Source organism: Pelodiscus sinensis, chromosome 9, assembly GCF_052426305.1.
Source record: "Pelodiscus sinensis isolate ZL-2025 chromosome 9, ASM5242630v1, whole genome shotgun sequence".
In the NCBI taxonomy this organism is placed as follows: Eukaryota; Metazoa; Chordata; order Testudines; family Trionychidae; genus Pelodiscus; species Pelodiscus sinensis.
In genome coordinates, this window is record NC_143060.1 from 56,581,229 (window position 1) to 56,597,974 (window position 16,746).

The 16,746-nt window shown below is 46.3% G+C and overlaps 1 protein-coding gene across 2 annotated transcripts in view; it reads right to left on the reverse strand.

Moving 5' to 3' along the window:
• PLA2G4A (phospholipase A2 group IVA) overlaps positions 1-16,746 on the reverse strand; it is a 119,360-nt gene that overhangs the window by 84,958 nt on the left and 17,656 nt on the right. The window contains exon 2 of one of the 2 annotated variants that reach the window (XM_006110859.5): positions 4,104-4,263. The exons of the other annotated variant lie outside the window; for it this stretch is intronic. Coding sequence (XP_006110921.3) covers positions 4,104-4,136 — 33 coding nt within the window. The 5' untranslated portion in view covers positions 4,137-4,263. The remainder of the gene's footprint in view (positions 1-4,103; positions 4,264-16,746) is intronic. 2 annotated transcript variants of the gene reach the window in all.

A 16,746-nucleotide genomic window follows, 5' to 3' on the forward strand; every position in this document is an offset into this window, starting at 1 on the left:
GAGCCAACTTAGGCTCGCCTGGGTACAAGAAGTGACATCATAAAGCAATACCCAAATCGTTGCCTTCTCACCTGTGCTGCAGTAAGTTGATCTGCCCTACGATTCCTTGACAATGGACTGTGGAAAAACTAGTCTTCCTTCTAGGCACTTAGGGAATTGTGGGAGGCCATTGGAGGACCAGCTGGACTTGAGTGATTTAACCCACTGCCCTCACTGAAAAATGAGCTTACCAGCCAGAGTGGAAACAGAACCCTTCCCCCTCAATCCTGCCCTGAAGAATGACTCAGTGGTTTGAGCCTTGGCCTGCTAAACCCAGTGTTGTGAGTTCAATCCTTGCAGAGGCTATTTAGGGCAAAAATTCGTAAGGGATGGTACTTGTTCCTCCTGTGAAGGCAGGGGACTGGACTCAATGACCTTTCCCTTCCAGTTGAAGGAGATAGGCAAAACCCAGGTTCTAATTCACATCTCCAGCAGAGACTGAAAGCAACACCAAACTCAGAGGAGAGGAGCAAAGAGATATGGGATAACACCTATACAAGGGCAGAAGCTAAAGGCAGGAAAGATACACTCTAGAACTTTTAGCACACCCAATGCTTTTATTCCTCCTAGGCGCCAAGGCTTAAGAAAAAAAGGGGGGGGGGGAGAAGACTTCTCTTTGTAATTTCTCACTTAGTGAGGATAGAATTACCAAAAGGTAATTTAGAAGCCTAATTCCCATGTTCAAAGTGACATTTTTTTAAGATGCTAAATCTCCAAAATTACTTCGTGGTTTTTTGACAATTTTACTTCCATTCCTCTTTCTCCTGCAAAACTAAGTAAACCTCTCCACTGGAAAAGGAGGGAAGAAATCATTCAATCATACAAGCCATCTAGATGGATTATGAGTCACAGGAATTACTGCTTCTGATGGCACAATCCACTTTGTGTGCACACAAGCACAGAACGGTTGTGTGAACACACTCACAGCCATGACTTATCACCTCATTCCTCACATACAGACATTCCGCTCCCTTTCTTGCAACTCCTAGCTTACTCTTTCCCGTCTCATGTCTTAATGTCTTCCTGTCCTCAATAAAAGCTCTTTAGTTAAATGAGAGAGAGGAAGTAAGTTATCAGGCAGGTAAGTGACAACTGCTCACCAGTCTATTTTTTTTAAAAACTAGTTTGGTAACATTTCATTTTATGGTCATTATCCTGGGAATCACAACAGTGTGCTCAAATTTCACTTAAATCTTGTTGTAAAGTGAACTGAATAAAAACCTTCTGTGTCCATTGACAAATCGAAAAGGTTATTTTTTTATAAGTGCCTAACACCATTCACACATGGGAATGCTTAGTCACAATTTAATCTGAAGGCAAGATGCAACTTTGCACAAAAAAATACATCGAAGAGTTTTGACTTGCATCTATTGTGTAACATTTTTGCTTCCTTGCTACCAAATAGGAAATTTAAGCAGATAATTGGGCTAGGAGGGATTGGTTTTTTTAAAGAACTTTTAATAAAGTATGTTTCCTTCTTTTAAAGGGACACTGTACACTTTAAAAATCCATGCCTGAGGCTGAACATATTTTATCTATTATTCTTTTAATCAACACAAACATTAATATACTGTAATAAGAAAGATTACAGGGAAGAAATTTGTTTCTTCAACTTCCGAGTTTCTAACAGCACAGTAAGTTTCACTAACTTCCTGTATACTCAATTACTGGAGTCAATCAGTTTCCCCTTCTATTTGTGTGAAGCTTTCATGAAACAGAAGAGAACTTTAAAAAAATAATAATAATAATAATAATAATAAAAAAAAAAACCCTAGGAAAAGATTGCTCCCAAAATTCGGGATTTTGATTATGCCTGTGACATGTCATATTTCAACCAAAAGTCATGTAAATTATCTCATTTTAACTCTTATTAACTCTTTCATTGACAATGAACAGGAATACAACAGGACAAGAGCAATTTAACTACATTTGGTCATAAAAACTGCACTTTCCCTTTATATTTCTGTCCCATGACAGCCGTCCTATCAAACTTCTCTGAGCAAGTAAATTAAATATAATCCAATGCCCTGATTCAATGTGGTTCTAAAGCATGTGCTTAATTTTAAGCAGGAGTAATACCACTGACCTCAAGGAGCTACTCAGTTACTTTAAACTGGACCTGCTTTGTTGTGAATTTTCAAACTGCTGTGTCACAGATATCTGAACAGGTTTGACATTCCATCCAGGAGACCGTAATGATACATATTCATAAAACCCATCCCCTTACAAACCAAAGAAAACAACACTGGCTGCCAACCTGAGACTGGCATCACAACAGCCTTCACAAAGCTTCAGCATGGGGAAGAAAAAAAAAAAAAAAAAAAAAAAAAAAAAAAAACACTTGGCGTCCGTTGGCTGCTGCATACTCATTTAAGGAAGTGACAAATAGGAGGCAAAACCACGTAGTAGATAAGTGATCATTTCAAGGAATATGGATACTATATTTTTAGCAACTCAGAAGTTCAACATTATGACAAGTAAATGGTTACTACTTCGAAACACTCACTGCTTTTCCTGCTGTAATAGGTTTTCCAGACAGACTTACAAATAATTTGGGATCTTATGAACCCACCCTGTTTGTGTTAGGATTCCCTTCCAGACAGCATTTGTGATTCCACTCTTTAGTGTACAATGTTTTAATTATATATAGACTAAATTTGTAGACAAAGTGGGAGGATTCAGTAAGGGCCTTCCCTTGACTTCAACGGAATTTGGTTCAGGGATTGAATTATTTTCAATTTACCACACAGCTCAAGATCACTTTTAAGGGAAAATTAAATATATTTAGTGTTACATTTGTAGAAAATTGGTGAACTCTTCTGCTCACGGTTCTGACAATCAATTCAGGAGAATGTTAATAGGAGGAAATATAACTATCAAATTATCAAACACCGTATAATTAAACTGTTTATGAGTCTTGGCTCCAACAGACATTGAAATTATAATTTATAGATACACCTATGTTTTATGTATAATTATGTTTATGTATAGGAGAATATTTGAACAGTACCTATGTGACTTAGGAGCATAAGTACTATTTTGAAAGGTGAGTTAGATGCAGAGGCTCCTTTAGCCACCTGAGTTTGGACCCTCCCAGCCCTCTGGGCCTGGACTCAGGTAACAAGCCTGAGCCTTTACTGGTGTCACAACATCCATGCTGTTATTTGTAGCTGAAACAAAAACAGGACTATGTAGCACTCTAAAGACTAACAAGATGGTTTAGTAGGTGATGAACTTTCATGGGCCAGACCCACCCACTTTATTTGTAGAACACGAGTTCAATCCAAGCTAGTGCTCATCTGTCTAGCCAGACTGCAAGGTTCAGCCCCTGCTGCAGCGCAGACGTATCTTTAGGAGTGTTTGAAAATTTGATGAAAACATCAATGATCTCCATCAAATTTCATTTTAAATAAAATTTTCCCAAACCTAGTCTTAAGTCCTCCAAAGGAGAAAGCAAGCTGGTGCACACTCAGCTGGTCAGAGACTGGACGTCTGGAGGTAGGGCTCTGGAGGCTGCCACTCTCCTGGACGGCGTAGCCATATTGCACCCCGGATCTAGCCCCGATGCTTGGGTGGCTGGGCAGCATGGTCCCCATTGCCCTGGCCAGACCCAGGGATCGGGCAGCTTAGCAGTGTGATAGCTGTACTCCTAGCTCCGAGCTGTCCTCTCCCTTACACTGGCCCAATCCTTAGCCCTGACTCCTGGATTCCCCCTCATCCTGCCCTGACTCCCCCATACCACCAGCCTCCTGCCCTGACTCTTGCCCCCTCCCCCCCGACCTCCTTCCCTGAACCCCCGCACTCCATCCCACACTTAAATTTCTTACAGATACTGTCCTATCACAACCTCTCCCCCCCAGCCTCCTGCCCTGCTTCCCCACAAGGGGGATGGCTGGGATAAGATAGTATCTATAGGAAATTTAAGTTATTTTCATCCCTGAATTCACCCAAACTTATATGAAGAGTCTTTCAAGTTTCATGATGATATTAACAATATACGGTTATTGATTGTAACTGCTTACAGAAGACAATGCATCATGCATAGGAAAATCAAATGTACTCACTGTAATGTGTTGAAATGGATCTACAGTGGCCATTTTTGGTTCAGATCTTATATGCAGCTATAACAATCCCAGATCTTGTTCTTTATGGATCCAATTTCACAACGGACAAACTTCGATGTGTTTGCAAAGTGGACTGTAATACCACAGGCTCCTTTCATCACTGCATAACGAACAAGGACACAGGGTTACAAAAACCACTTTCCTTCCAACACACATTTTCTAATGTAGCAGAGTAATCAGCTAGGTTCAAAAGGCCCCATGTTTCAGACTTTTAACGAAGACCAGAATTTTGGGATAAGATGCAGCTATAAAGATTTTAACCCTGTCAAGCCTCCTGACAGGAGGCGGTGGGAGGGGAGGGGGGAGAAGGGAGAATGACAAAGGGTGAAGCTGCCCAGAGGCCTGTGTGATTTAAAAAGGCCTGGCCCTCCAGCAATCGCTGCTGTTGCAGGAGTGGCAGCTGGGGGCCCCAGACCCTTTCAAATCACTCAAGCATGGCAGCGAATGGAGTGCCCTATTGGGGAGCCTAGCCCCTGGCTCTGCCTCTTCTGCCTGGGCCCTCCTCAGCCACAAGACCCCCTACCTGGAGAAGCCCCAAGCCCCCCCTCAATCAGCCAGAGGCGTTCCCAGCCAGCTGCAGCCCCTTCCCCACTTGGAGGAGCCCTGGTCTGACATGCATGAAGGGCCTTGCAGCAAATTAGTGGAGCCCTGCAGGCTGGCTCTACTAATTAGATGCAGATGTTTCCTGGCCCCTGGGGTGGAAGTAAAGAATGTGAGGTGATGGGAGGAATAGGGGGCAGGTAGGAGGCAGTGAGGTGGGTGATGCACAACATGAAACTTGGAGGACTTTTCCTGTTTCTACATGGCTCTATTGCACGTACACGGCATGTGTCCAAAACACTCATTTAAAACACCCATCCCCATCCGCCTCATGTTTTGCTTCTCTTTGCATTGTCAGCGTTGTCTCTTGTTTGTGTCACTTTGTTGCTGATCTTTACTTTTCTCTGTGCGCAACATGTTAATCAAATTAAGAGCTGATGTCCCAGAAAAATGGTTCAGGCCTGAGCGAATGTCTGCTGAGGAACCAGGAAGCTGAATGTAGCACATACTGTCTCCAGAGCTGCCCAGAGCTAAGTATGTTCATAAACATATGCCAATGCTATAAATATTATTTGAGATACAGTTCAAGCATTTAGCTAACAGGTTTCTTACATGCTCTAATGCAAATTCTCGGTGGCTACTGTGTACACATTTGGTTCCTTATTAGAGGCCAGTTTTTGCCTAATGCAGATGCATACGGAGTGTGGGGAGAGGGAGAAGGATATATGCAGACCTTTGATTTGCACAAGGCTTGCACACCAAAGTGCCAAGGCATGCACACCACAAGGTACAAGTTGCTGCAAAAAGGACTGAGCAGAGCTGGCCAAAGAGATGGCAAAGCATAAACGGGTTTCCAGTGGTTCTGGATGTCCCATGAGGCACCACGACTCCTGAGGGGGCAGGGGCAGAAGAGGAAGGTGGAGATAGGTGCTGAAGAGCTAGCTTAGGATGTGGCCAGCAGGATGCCAGGATGTTTGCAGGGCAATGAATTCTGCAGTTCTTTGGAAGTAATAAGCAATTCCCATCAGGCAATTTTAATGTCCCTATCACCACCACCACCACATTTGCTTTTGGCAAGCTTCAGCTCAAAGTACACATTCCCAGGACTTCACATAACCACATCTAAAAAGAGAGAAGGAACGGCCAAAAATTCCTGGGTCATTGCAATGATTTAGCAGCTACCTTGGATAGCACAATACAGGCAGTCCCCGACTTACGCGGATCCGACTTATGTCGGATCCGCACTTACGAACGGGGCTCTCTCGCCCCGGAGGTCGGGGCGAGAAAGCCCCGTTCGTAAGCTGCTCCGGTGCCCCTGGTCTGCTGGAGACCGTCTCCAGCAGACCAGGGGCACCGGGCGGGTTCCCGCGCTTCTGAGGCTTTGCTCTGGAGAACACATAGGGTTGAAGGGCTAAATACCACCTCATAAGGCGGCTATTGGTGTCCCGCATAGTTTGTAGCCACTTTAGCGGGGCATGGTCTGTAAATAGAGTAAACTCACCCCCTAGCAGGTAGTACCTGAGGACTTCAACCGCCCATTTGATAGCCAGGGCCTCTCTTTCTATTACTGAGTACTGGCGTTCTCGGGGAAATAGCTTACGGCTGATAAAGACCACCGGGTGCTCTTCTCCATCGACCTCCTGGGAGAGTACGGCGCCCAGCGCCGTGGCGGAGACATCTGTCTGAAGACAAAAAGGTTTATCGAAGTCTGGGCTGAAAAAAACAGGCTCGCTACACAGGGCTTCTTTAAGTTGTTGAAAGGCCGAGTCACACTCTGAGGTCCACCTCACTCTCTGAGGTTTGTCCTTGGTGAGTAGAGAGGTGAGCGGCGCTGCTATGCCAGCAAATTGGGGAACAAATTGGCGGTAGTACCCTGCCAGTCCCAGAAATTGTCGGACCTTTCTTTTCGTGGTCGGTATGGGGTAACTTCGTATGGCCTCTACCTTCCCCACCAGGGGCCGGGCTAACCTGCGCCCCAACCGATAACCCAGATAGGTGGTCTCTTGCGCGCCGATTTTACACTTTTTGGGGTTGGCCGTGAGACCTGCGTCGCGGAGCGTTCGTAATACGGCCGCCACTTGGTTTATGTGTTCCTCCCAGTCGCGACCGTAGATGACCACGTCATCCAGGTAAGCTGCGGCATATTCCAGATGGGGGGTGAGCAGGCGATCCATCATCCGCTGAAAGGTGGCGGGTGCCCCATGGAGGCCGAATGGCATGCGCACGAAGTGGAAGAGCCCGGACGGGGTGGTGAAAGCTGTCTTCTCCTGGGTCTCCCGATCCAGCGGGATTTGCCAATAGCCCTTGGCAGGTCGAGGGTTGTTATGAACTTGGCTTTTCCCAGGCGCTCTAGCAGCTCATCCGTCCGGGGCATCGGATAGGCATCAAACTTCGATATAGCGTTCACCTTCCAAAAGTCGATGCAAAACCTAATGCTTCCATCCGGTTTAGGGACCAACACGACTGGGCTCCTCCATTCACTTCTGGATCGCTCGATCACTCCCAGCTCCAACATGGTGCGAACCTCTTGTTCCACTACGTTGCGCATCCATCGGGGAAGAGGTCTGTTTCCTTCCCGGACGACCTGTCCGGGCGGGGTTCGGATGTGGTGCATTATCGCTGAGGTTCGGCCCGGCCACGAGGTAAATGTCCTAGCGAACGCTTCGATGAGCACCTGGGCTATGCGCCATTGGTCCTTAGGGTGTCCCCGAGATGGGGTGTCTCCTCCTCCTTGGCGTCAGGTATCCTAGGACCTAACACGGGCTCCGACGGGTAGGGCGCGACCAGCATGCCCTCTCGCTCTCGCCAAGGTTTGAGGAGGTTCACATGATATATTTGGGTTTTTTTCCGCCGGTCCGGCTGATGAATTTCATATGTGACCGGGCCCAATCGTCAGGAGACCTCATACGGCCCCTGCCAGCGGGCCAGCAATTTTGACTCCTCGGAGGGGAGTAACAGCAGCACCCGATCTCCGGGTTCAAACACTCTTTCCTGGGCTCCCCGGTTATACCCTCGCTCCTGCGCTCCCTGGGCTGCCTGTACGCTTTCTTGAGCCAAGGCCCCCACCTGCGTGAGTCTCTCCTGAAGTCGGAGTACTTATTGCAGGAGCCCGACCGAGAAGGAGGGGGCCCGTTCCCAGGTCTCTCTGACCAGATCCAGGACGCCACGAGGTCGTCTGCCGTACAGGCGCTCGAAAGGGGAAAATGGCATGGAGGCCTGTGGCACCTCCCGCACCGCCATCAAGAGCAGAGGGATGAGCTGGTCCCAGTGCTTCATGTCCGCCGGTGGAAACCTTCTCAGCATCCCCTTTAGGGTGCGGTTAAACCGCTCTACCAGCCTGTCGGTTTGGGGGTGGTAGACGGAAGTCTGTAGCTTGTGAATGCCCAGAATGTCGCAGACCTGATGCAGCAACTGGGATGTAAAGTTCGTTCCTTGGTCTGTCAGTAGTTCCCGAGGTAGCCCCACCCAGGCAAAAATCCAAACCAACTCGTTCACGATCATGCGGGCATGGGTGTTTCGAAGGGGGATGGCCTCGGGGAACCGGGTGGCGTAGTCCATGATTGTTAGGATATATCGAAATCCAGCCGCGCTCCACGGAAAGGGCCCCACTATGTCCAAGGCAATCCTTTTGAAGGGGGTCCCCACCACGGGCAAAGGGACAAGGGGGGCCTTTGGCACCCCGGGGGCTGCGGCGAGCTGGCAGGCTGGACATGACTGGCAGTAGTCTTTGACCTCTTTATACACCCCGGGCCAGAAGAAGTGGGACAGGACTCGGGCCAGGGTCTTCTCGTGCCCGAGGTGCCCGGCGGCGGGAATGTCGTGCGCCAACCTCAGCACGGCTCGTCAATGGGCCCGGGGTACCAATAATTGGGCCTCTTCTTCCTGCGTCTGCGGGTTCCGCCCGACCCGGTAGAGCCGGTCGGCTCGTAACTCAAACCGGGGCCAGTGTGCTGCCCTCTGCGGATCCACCACCGTCCCGTCGACTCAGGCGAGCTGGACATAGGCCTCCCGCAGGGTGGGATCATCCCACTGGTCGCGGGGAAAATCCACCGAGTCCAGCGCAATCGGCACGTCCTCCGGGTCTGAGGGCCCCGGGTCGGTCAGATCAGGTGCGTTGCGCTCGGCGGGTCCCTCCCTGTCGAGTGACCCCTGCGGTCAGACAGCCTGGGGTTCCTCCCTCAGGAGTTCCACGTGGGGCTCGGTCGGCGCTGGTAGGTCTTTAATGAGGGCTGTAAGTCCCGGCCAATCGCGACCCAGCACCATGGGGTATGGCAAGTGCGCCACCACGCCCACTAGCATCATTTGGGTGACTCCGCGCACCGTCAAGGGGAGTCGGACCTGAGGATAGGTCTTCACATCCCCATGGACGCACCGCAGCTGCAGCTCCCCCTTGGGCGCCGCAGTGTCGGGGAGTGCATCGGAGCGGATAAGCGTCTGGCTGCATCCCGAGTCGAGGAGGGCAAGCACCGCGGGGTCCCCCGCAGGTCCCAGCGTGGGAAGGGATGGGGAGCTAGCCGGTGGAGTCGGGGCGGCCACCGTACCGGCCTGGTCCTGCTCCGCCACCTCATGTAGTAACTGGCGGTACTGGGCGTCCATCTGCTGCAACAGCCTCTGCTGTCGTTGGAGCTGCGCCGCCAATTGTTGAGCTCGAAGCTTCGATGGCTGCGGTCGCCCCGGGTCGGTCCTTCGGGCCTCGCCTCTCCTTCCATGGTCCTCACACCCGAACTCGCCGGGAGGAGGAGGGGAAGGGGACCCCGCAGATTTCTCTCTTTTTTTTTTTTTTTTTTTTTTTTAAAAGGGTCCACTGAGGCACACGCTGAGCCCTTACGTCAGGGCCGGGATCGCGTATCTTCAGGTGCCCACATTCTCCACCATCTGTGAGGGGGCCACTCACCACCGTAGCGGGGGTCCGTCATCAGTCCCCGGAATCAGTCCATTCCGCCCACATGGGCCTCCGCTCACGTGGGGTTTCCCCTCTGGAATCCTCCGGTCACGTCGTTCTCTTCGCCACACTGCCCTCCGGCAGTGCCCAAGTCACTCGCTCTGAGCCCCCCTTCTGGGGGTTGGTGTCTCTCCGGCAGGCCTTACTTCAGGCCTAGCAGGCTGGCAGTTTGTCTGTCCGAGCGCCCCTGGCCCCGCCTTGACTCTCCAGCCCTGCCCTGGCTCCAGGGAGCGTCCCTTCTCTGAAGCAGCCCTCCCCTTTTATGGCTCCCAGCTGGGCCTTAATTGGCCAATGCCGCCCAGCTGGGCTGAACTCCCCGGGCCTGCTCCAGGCTGGGGCTTGACTCTTAAAGGGCCAGTACAGGGCAGCTGCCCTGTTACACAAGTGATGAATTGCTTGCAATATTTTAGGTTATTCTAATTGCAGAATCAAGACCTGTATCTGTAATGAGTTGTGTTAGCAAACCCTTGTATTAGTGCACAGCTGAACTCAAGTCAATAGGGTGTCAAGTGGGTTATAAAACTCCTCCCCCTACCTATTAACATATTATTTACACAAGAGTACTGAATTGAACAATAGAAGCCTCTATAACGTTAATTTGCATAGTTAAAGATTGCCAAAAGCACTGAAAAATAAGAGTTTCATGCCTTCCAAAAGTCTGCATGTGTACTTTAATACTCACTGTAAGAATGCTGGACATTTATTTTGTTTATATAAATATTAATATTAAATCTCATTTATTCCTGTTAAATTCAATAACTTGTTGCAACAAATTCCACAATGCACTGTGTGAAAATTAAAGCCATCTAATCAGAAAGGGGTTAATGTAATTTCATCCATATTTTTAATGTTGAGGCAGCTCAATTCCTGGGAGAGAGAAAAATGCTCTCTCTCTCTAACTAAAAGAAAATATCTATTCACACTTGGAATGAAACTAAGGCTCTCAAAGTACAAATACAGATGTTTTCATATCCTCTTGGCTTAATTAACTGCAGCAGAAAGTTCATTTAATTCACTTTTTCATTCAGACCAGTCACATTTGTCACTCGCAGAGGTGGGCATTTAACTGAAATAGCACCCACCCATGCCAGCAATACATGGGGCCATGTTTCCTTCTGTAAGTCAGTTTATTTTTACCTTGGGTCCTACAATTAAATTGGGCAGTTGTAAATTTGTGTGTGATTAATAATAGCATAAATGAAACATTGTACTCAAAGACTATATTTAATGGGACTCCTCCTGCTGCATCTTTTCACACATTTCTTTGAGGATTACATCATAGCTGGTCAAATCCAACTTCATGTAGGCATTCAGGCTGCCTTCTGTCAAACTTATGGCAAGGGGCTGGGAGTGTGAGGGTGCAGGAGTAGGGGTTGGGGTGTATGAAGGGCTCAGGGGACACTAACCCACAGAAAAATCAGTCAGGGACCACACAAAAAAGCCCGCCAAACGCCCCACCCATCCACCCAAGTCCTCACTTATGTGTCCCCCAGCTGAAACATGGTGGGAGGAGGAGGAGCAGAGAGGACTAAGGTTCAAGGCCTCAGACCGGATTTACTCTTCTGAGATTCCAGGGTTAATGGATTTTGTGCCTCCCCTGCCCCCTCCCAGCCTCTGGGTTGGGACAAAAAATGAGTGGTTAAGTGTGCAGGACAGGGCTGCCAGTGAATGGGACAGGAATGGGGGTGCAAGATCTGGGCGGGAAGTGGGGTACAGGGGCAGGCTGGGGACAGCTGTTGCCAGAGGGGAGAGGGCAGAACTGGCTAGGGAGGCAGAGTGTCTGGCCAGGTGGCAGAAGTGGGCTGGCTGGGAGCAAGCTGTCTGGCCATGGGGCAGGAGTGGGCTTGGGGCAAGCTGTCTGCCCAAGGGTGGGAGTGAGGGGGTGGGAGTGAGGGGTCCAGGCATGAGATGGGGCGCCGTTTACTTGCTTTCATGCCAAATCACAGGCACCAAATAATACAACCTCCCGCTGCTCCCATTCACCAGAAGGAAACCTACAGGAAGTGTGTCCCGGAGGATGGAAAAGGGCAGTGTACAGAGCCATACTTGTTCCCTGCATGCTAGATCCAGCAGGGAGCTTTCTCCCTCCCCCCTCCCCCTTCCCTCACAGGAAACGGGCACTGGCGTTTCAATCTTGCAGGGAGACGTAGGCTCTAGAACCAGTGCTGGCTCACTCGTGCAGGAGGAGCTGAATTGGGACTCCAGAAGAACCATAGCTCCTTAGTGAGCCATATTTGGCTTGCGAGCCATGGGTTGCCAACCCCTACCCTAAAGTGATATTAAAGGTGAAGTTTCAATTGTTTATAATTTGGATAATCTTTCACTGTTCAGGGTCAAATGTTCTGTGCAGACTGTCTACCTCAAGTGGACGTGTTTTAGAAATGGCTGCCAAACTGTTCAGTCATTTCTGAGAAAGAGGCTAGTTTTGCCTATGGTCAAAACCTGAAAAGCTCTAATGCCCCCATCTTTTGGAGCAGGGATTTGAAGGTTGGAACTGAAGGGGTCACCTTTGTCTCTAGGATGTGCATTTTGCTATCCCCATAAAAATCTACTCAGACTTGACTAAGATAGAAACCTTTGAAAAACTGCTATTTTCTCATATACTAAGATGCTTTATACAGACTCCATACACATAAAGTTGCAAAGTCAAACATTCAAAGATGGAGAAATGCCAGAATTTAGGTTTCCTGTGAAGACTGCTGCCAACAGAAACAGTAGGTGTGAAACAATCATGATCTAAAGTTTTTACCACAGCACAGTTTACCTCAGAGAAAAGTAATATGTTCAAGGGTCTTTTCTTCACCTACACTTAATCTGTGAACTCTGTATTTTAATTATGGTTAAAATTGCTATTACATCACCAGTATAACAGTACATGAAGGGATATGGAATAAATCTGCAATTAAATTAAGCTTAATTTACTGATTGATATTCAATTCCTTGCTGTTTTATTGGTATTAATAAAATACATCCAATTGTATTAGTTACAACGACTACTCTGCCTTGGAGGATCATAAGTTAGTTTGTTAATTTCACGCAGATAAACCATCTTCTGATAAATTATTTTTCAGCATAATATCCATTTGTATGTCAAATATACTTTTACCAAGCCAAGGACCTTTTAAATTGCCAGGCCCTCGGGCAGCTACATCCCCTCACTTGGCAGCCCAGAGGGGGGAAGAGATCAATCATGTACATGTGTACACTTTCACATCCCTAGCCCATATCAGCCAGCTTTCACCTCTGATCTGTGGAGACCTAACCAAAAGTGATAATGCAAAAACAAAGTGGAGGCACATTACCTGGGATAAAGCTGGGGAAACTGGTATTTCCAATGCCCACCCTATATTACTTCTATTGAAAAAGGCAGGACTTTACGTTCAGTGACTAAACCCAGCATCTTGCAGGATGTCCGGTGACTTCGTGCTACTCTTATTCATGTTGAGCAGTAGTTTCCTCTGCATTTAGTCCATTGAAGAAATGATCTCAGAAAATAAATAAGGTGTAACTCAGTGTGCATATGGCTGGGAGAATACTGCCTTAGGAATAGAAGAAAATTGTAAAAGAAAACGAGACTGACTATCCCACGTTTATGGTAACTTATTTTTGTTTTGTTTTTTTTAAAGACATCAACGAAGAGAAACACTTGAAAACTGAAATAAAATGAATCAAGGTGACTAATAAAGTGTCACCGTCATTTATGAAAAATATGTCAAGATGATAACAGGAAAAACACAGTAGAGTTGATACTGACAGACTTCTGTTATGAATATCAAATGGTAATGAATGAATAAGTTAATGGTTGTATCTACATTTATCAAATCAGATGGCAGGATTTTATTTTCTCATGGATTATTAATGTGACTGTATAATAAACCATCTTGTTAGTCTGTAAAGTGCTACATAGTCCTGTTTTTTGTTTCAGCTACACCAGACTAACACGGCTACATTTCTATCACTATTCTGTATAATAAATAATTTGTTTCAGAGTGAATTTTCTAACAGTCCTGGGGCAAAACAATAAAGTGTTATTTCTTAACTTAGTTCTTTGGAGCAAGGACTATGTACATGCATAGCACCTAGCACAATGGGACTCTGATCTCACATGTGGACTCTAAGCCTTACCATTCACAAATTCTGTTTTTTCCTTTGTTTTTTCCTATCATTCCCAAAAAGTGAGGCTGTTGCCGGCACACAGTGCCCGAGGGGGGCAACAGCTGGATTCGTTGCCCGGTGTGCGTGCTCCAATAAACACACCGGTGTGGAGAAGCAAAAAAAAAGTTTATTTAAACGCTCAAATAGGTGCCAGGAGACTAGACCTCAGATCAAGCACACCAACGTAAGCAGTTTTCCCTCCTTATATACCCAGGTTGTTTACTTGCAGGAACATAGTGAACTGTAACAAGGTTCCCACACTGGGACATCCTCCCAGTCCCCCTCCTCCTCCCCTCTACAGAAACACATCTGAATTCTTCTTCTATACCACTGATAGTAACTAGGCAACTTCAAGGTCTTGCTGTTCCCAGCTGTTAGCGAGCTAGAGAAAAGTTATGTCTGGGGGAGGGAGGGGGCTTTTAGGGTGCTTGGGCCCAGAGCGGGGGGGTTTCATCGATCCTTGTGATCTTCCACTCCGAGTTACCTAGGATCATGCCCAGTGACCCCAACAATGCCTTGCAGACAAAGGAAAAGGAGTGGGAAGGAGGAGTTGGAGAGACAGCAGAGAAGCTCACTTTCCATACTACGTTTCTTGGGAGATGGCTTAGGGTGGAGTATGTGAGCGAAGAAGATGCAGCAAAAATAGATGCGGAGGAAGTTTTGTGGTCAGGGAGCTGGTTGTTGCTGAGTTCCACAAACTGGCAACAGTAAGAGTGACTGAGTGTGTGATATTTTTAGCAGATGAAACAGGTAAAGGGAAGTGGAGAGAAAAGGTAAGGGTGAGATTTGAAGAGGAGGTTTTATTGGGGCAGAGCTAGTGATGAAGATACTGGGCTGGAACTGAAGAAATAGGCAGGGTTGGGGCAAGTTATTTATGGTGTAAGAAAGCCAATGTATGGAGGGAAGTAATCAGACCAATGGTCCATATACAGCTTTCTTGTATCTTTTATAAAACCCTACCATACAGTACTCTCTCATGAAACAACAGACAATACTTGAAGGGTCAGAGGAAGTCAATAATCCCATAAAATACCTGATCACTTGCACAGAGCTAAATATAGAGGGAAACTATTTCTTCCTAACCTCAACAAGGAATTAATTTATACCCTGAAGATAAACCTGTGGATAACTATAATTTTATCTGAATAACTAGAAGGCATTTTTTATTTTCTCACATAAGTTTCTAATACATTTTCTCCCTTTTTCAGACAAATGTTTTTGTCCTGATGACTGGACACCATAAGGACAGGCTTGAAATAAGTTAATTGTTACAGTGACAAGGAGTCCTGTAGCACCTTACAGACTAACAAGTGTATTGGAGCATAAGCTTTCATGGGCAAAGACCCACTTCATCAGATGATATGCATCTGAGTCCCACAGTGGCAGCTGAACAAGTAAGTATTTCTATTGAAGGGATATTTTGTGGAATTCTCTCATACAAGTTGTATTTTTCAGTGCTGTATTTTTTACATTTATTCAACTTCTAAACCAACAGAAATAACAAAACTAGCTCCAAGGTAAAATGTTCACTTTTAAATATTTTTGGAATCTTTCATTTGAAGAAGATCTTGTCTAATCACACTGGAATCTGGACTGAATGAATGATATTTAGCTGGCAGAGATTTTAAGAACATGTAGGGGGAAACCCAAACAAAAATAGTTTCCAGTGTCCTGAGGGTATCCCTGAAGGCTTACATGACACATACAATCATTTATTTCTGCCAGCAATAAAAGCTCCCCTCAAAAAAAAAAAAAAAAAAAAAAAAAAAAAGAACTCAAAAAAACTAAAACTGAGTCATTGGGGAAAGGGAAACATTTGGGAATTACCCCAGCAACGACAATTATAAAACTTTTAAAAGCGGAAGTTCATTCCAAAGTGTGGAAAAGAGAAAGAACCATAAACCTCTGTAAAATGAAGTGTAAAAATGTAATTAGGAAAGCCGAAAAGGAATCTGAAGAACAGCTAGCCAAAAATTCAATAAGTAAGAGCAATTCTTTGCATCGTTGTTCTCGGCTGAGGATTTTAGGAAGATTCCCAAACCTGAGCCATTCTTTTTAGGTGACAAACCTGAGGAATTGATCTAGATTGAGGTATCATTAGAGGAGGTTTTGGAACAAATTATTAAACAGTAACAAGTCACTGGGACCAGATGGCATTCACCCAAGAGATCTCAAAGAACTCAAATGTGAAATTACAGAACTACTTAACTGTGGTTTCTAATCTATCCTTGAAATCAGCTTCTGTACCTAATTGACTGGAAGATAGATAGCCAGTCAATGTGAAACCATTTTTCAAAAAGGGTACTAGAGGTAATCCTGGCAAACTTCACTACCGGGCAAATCGGTTGAAACTATAAAAAACAGAATTGTCGGATACATAGATTAATATAATTTGTTGGGGAAAAGTCAGCACGGTTTCTGTAAAGGGAAATCCTGCTTCACTAATTTACTAGAATTCTTTGAACAAGGGGATTACATTATGTGGAGAAAGGGGCAAACAGTGACGTGTCAAAGTTTGCAGATGATACTAAATTGATCAAGACAGTTAAATCCGAAGCAGACTCTGAAGAGCTTCTAATGATCTCACAAAACTATGTGACTGGGCAACAAAATGGCAGATGAATTTTAATGTTGATAAATGCAAAGTAATGCATCTTAGAAAACAATCCCAACTATACATACAAAATGATGAGTGGTTATAGCTAATTTTGTCCCCGAGGCTAGGTCTAGACTGCAAGCCTCTTTCGAAAGAGGCTCTTTCGAAAGATACTTTCGAAAGAGCCTCTTTCGAAAGAGAGCGTCTAGACTGCACGCGGAACTTTCGAAAAAGCAAGCCGCTTTTTCGAAAGAAAGCACCCAGTGAGTCTGGATGCTCTCTTTCTAAAAAGCCTGTTTGCTTTCAAGAACGCCTTTTTTCGAAAGAGCACTTTCGAAAGAAGTCGTTCT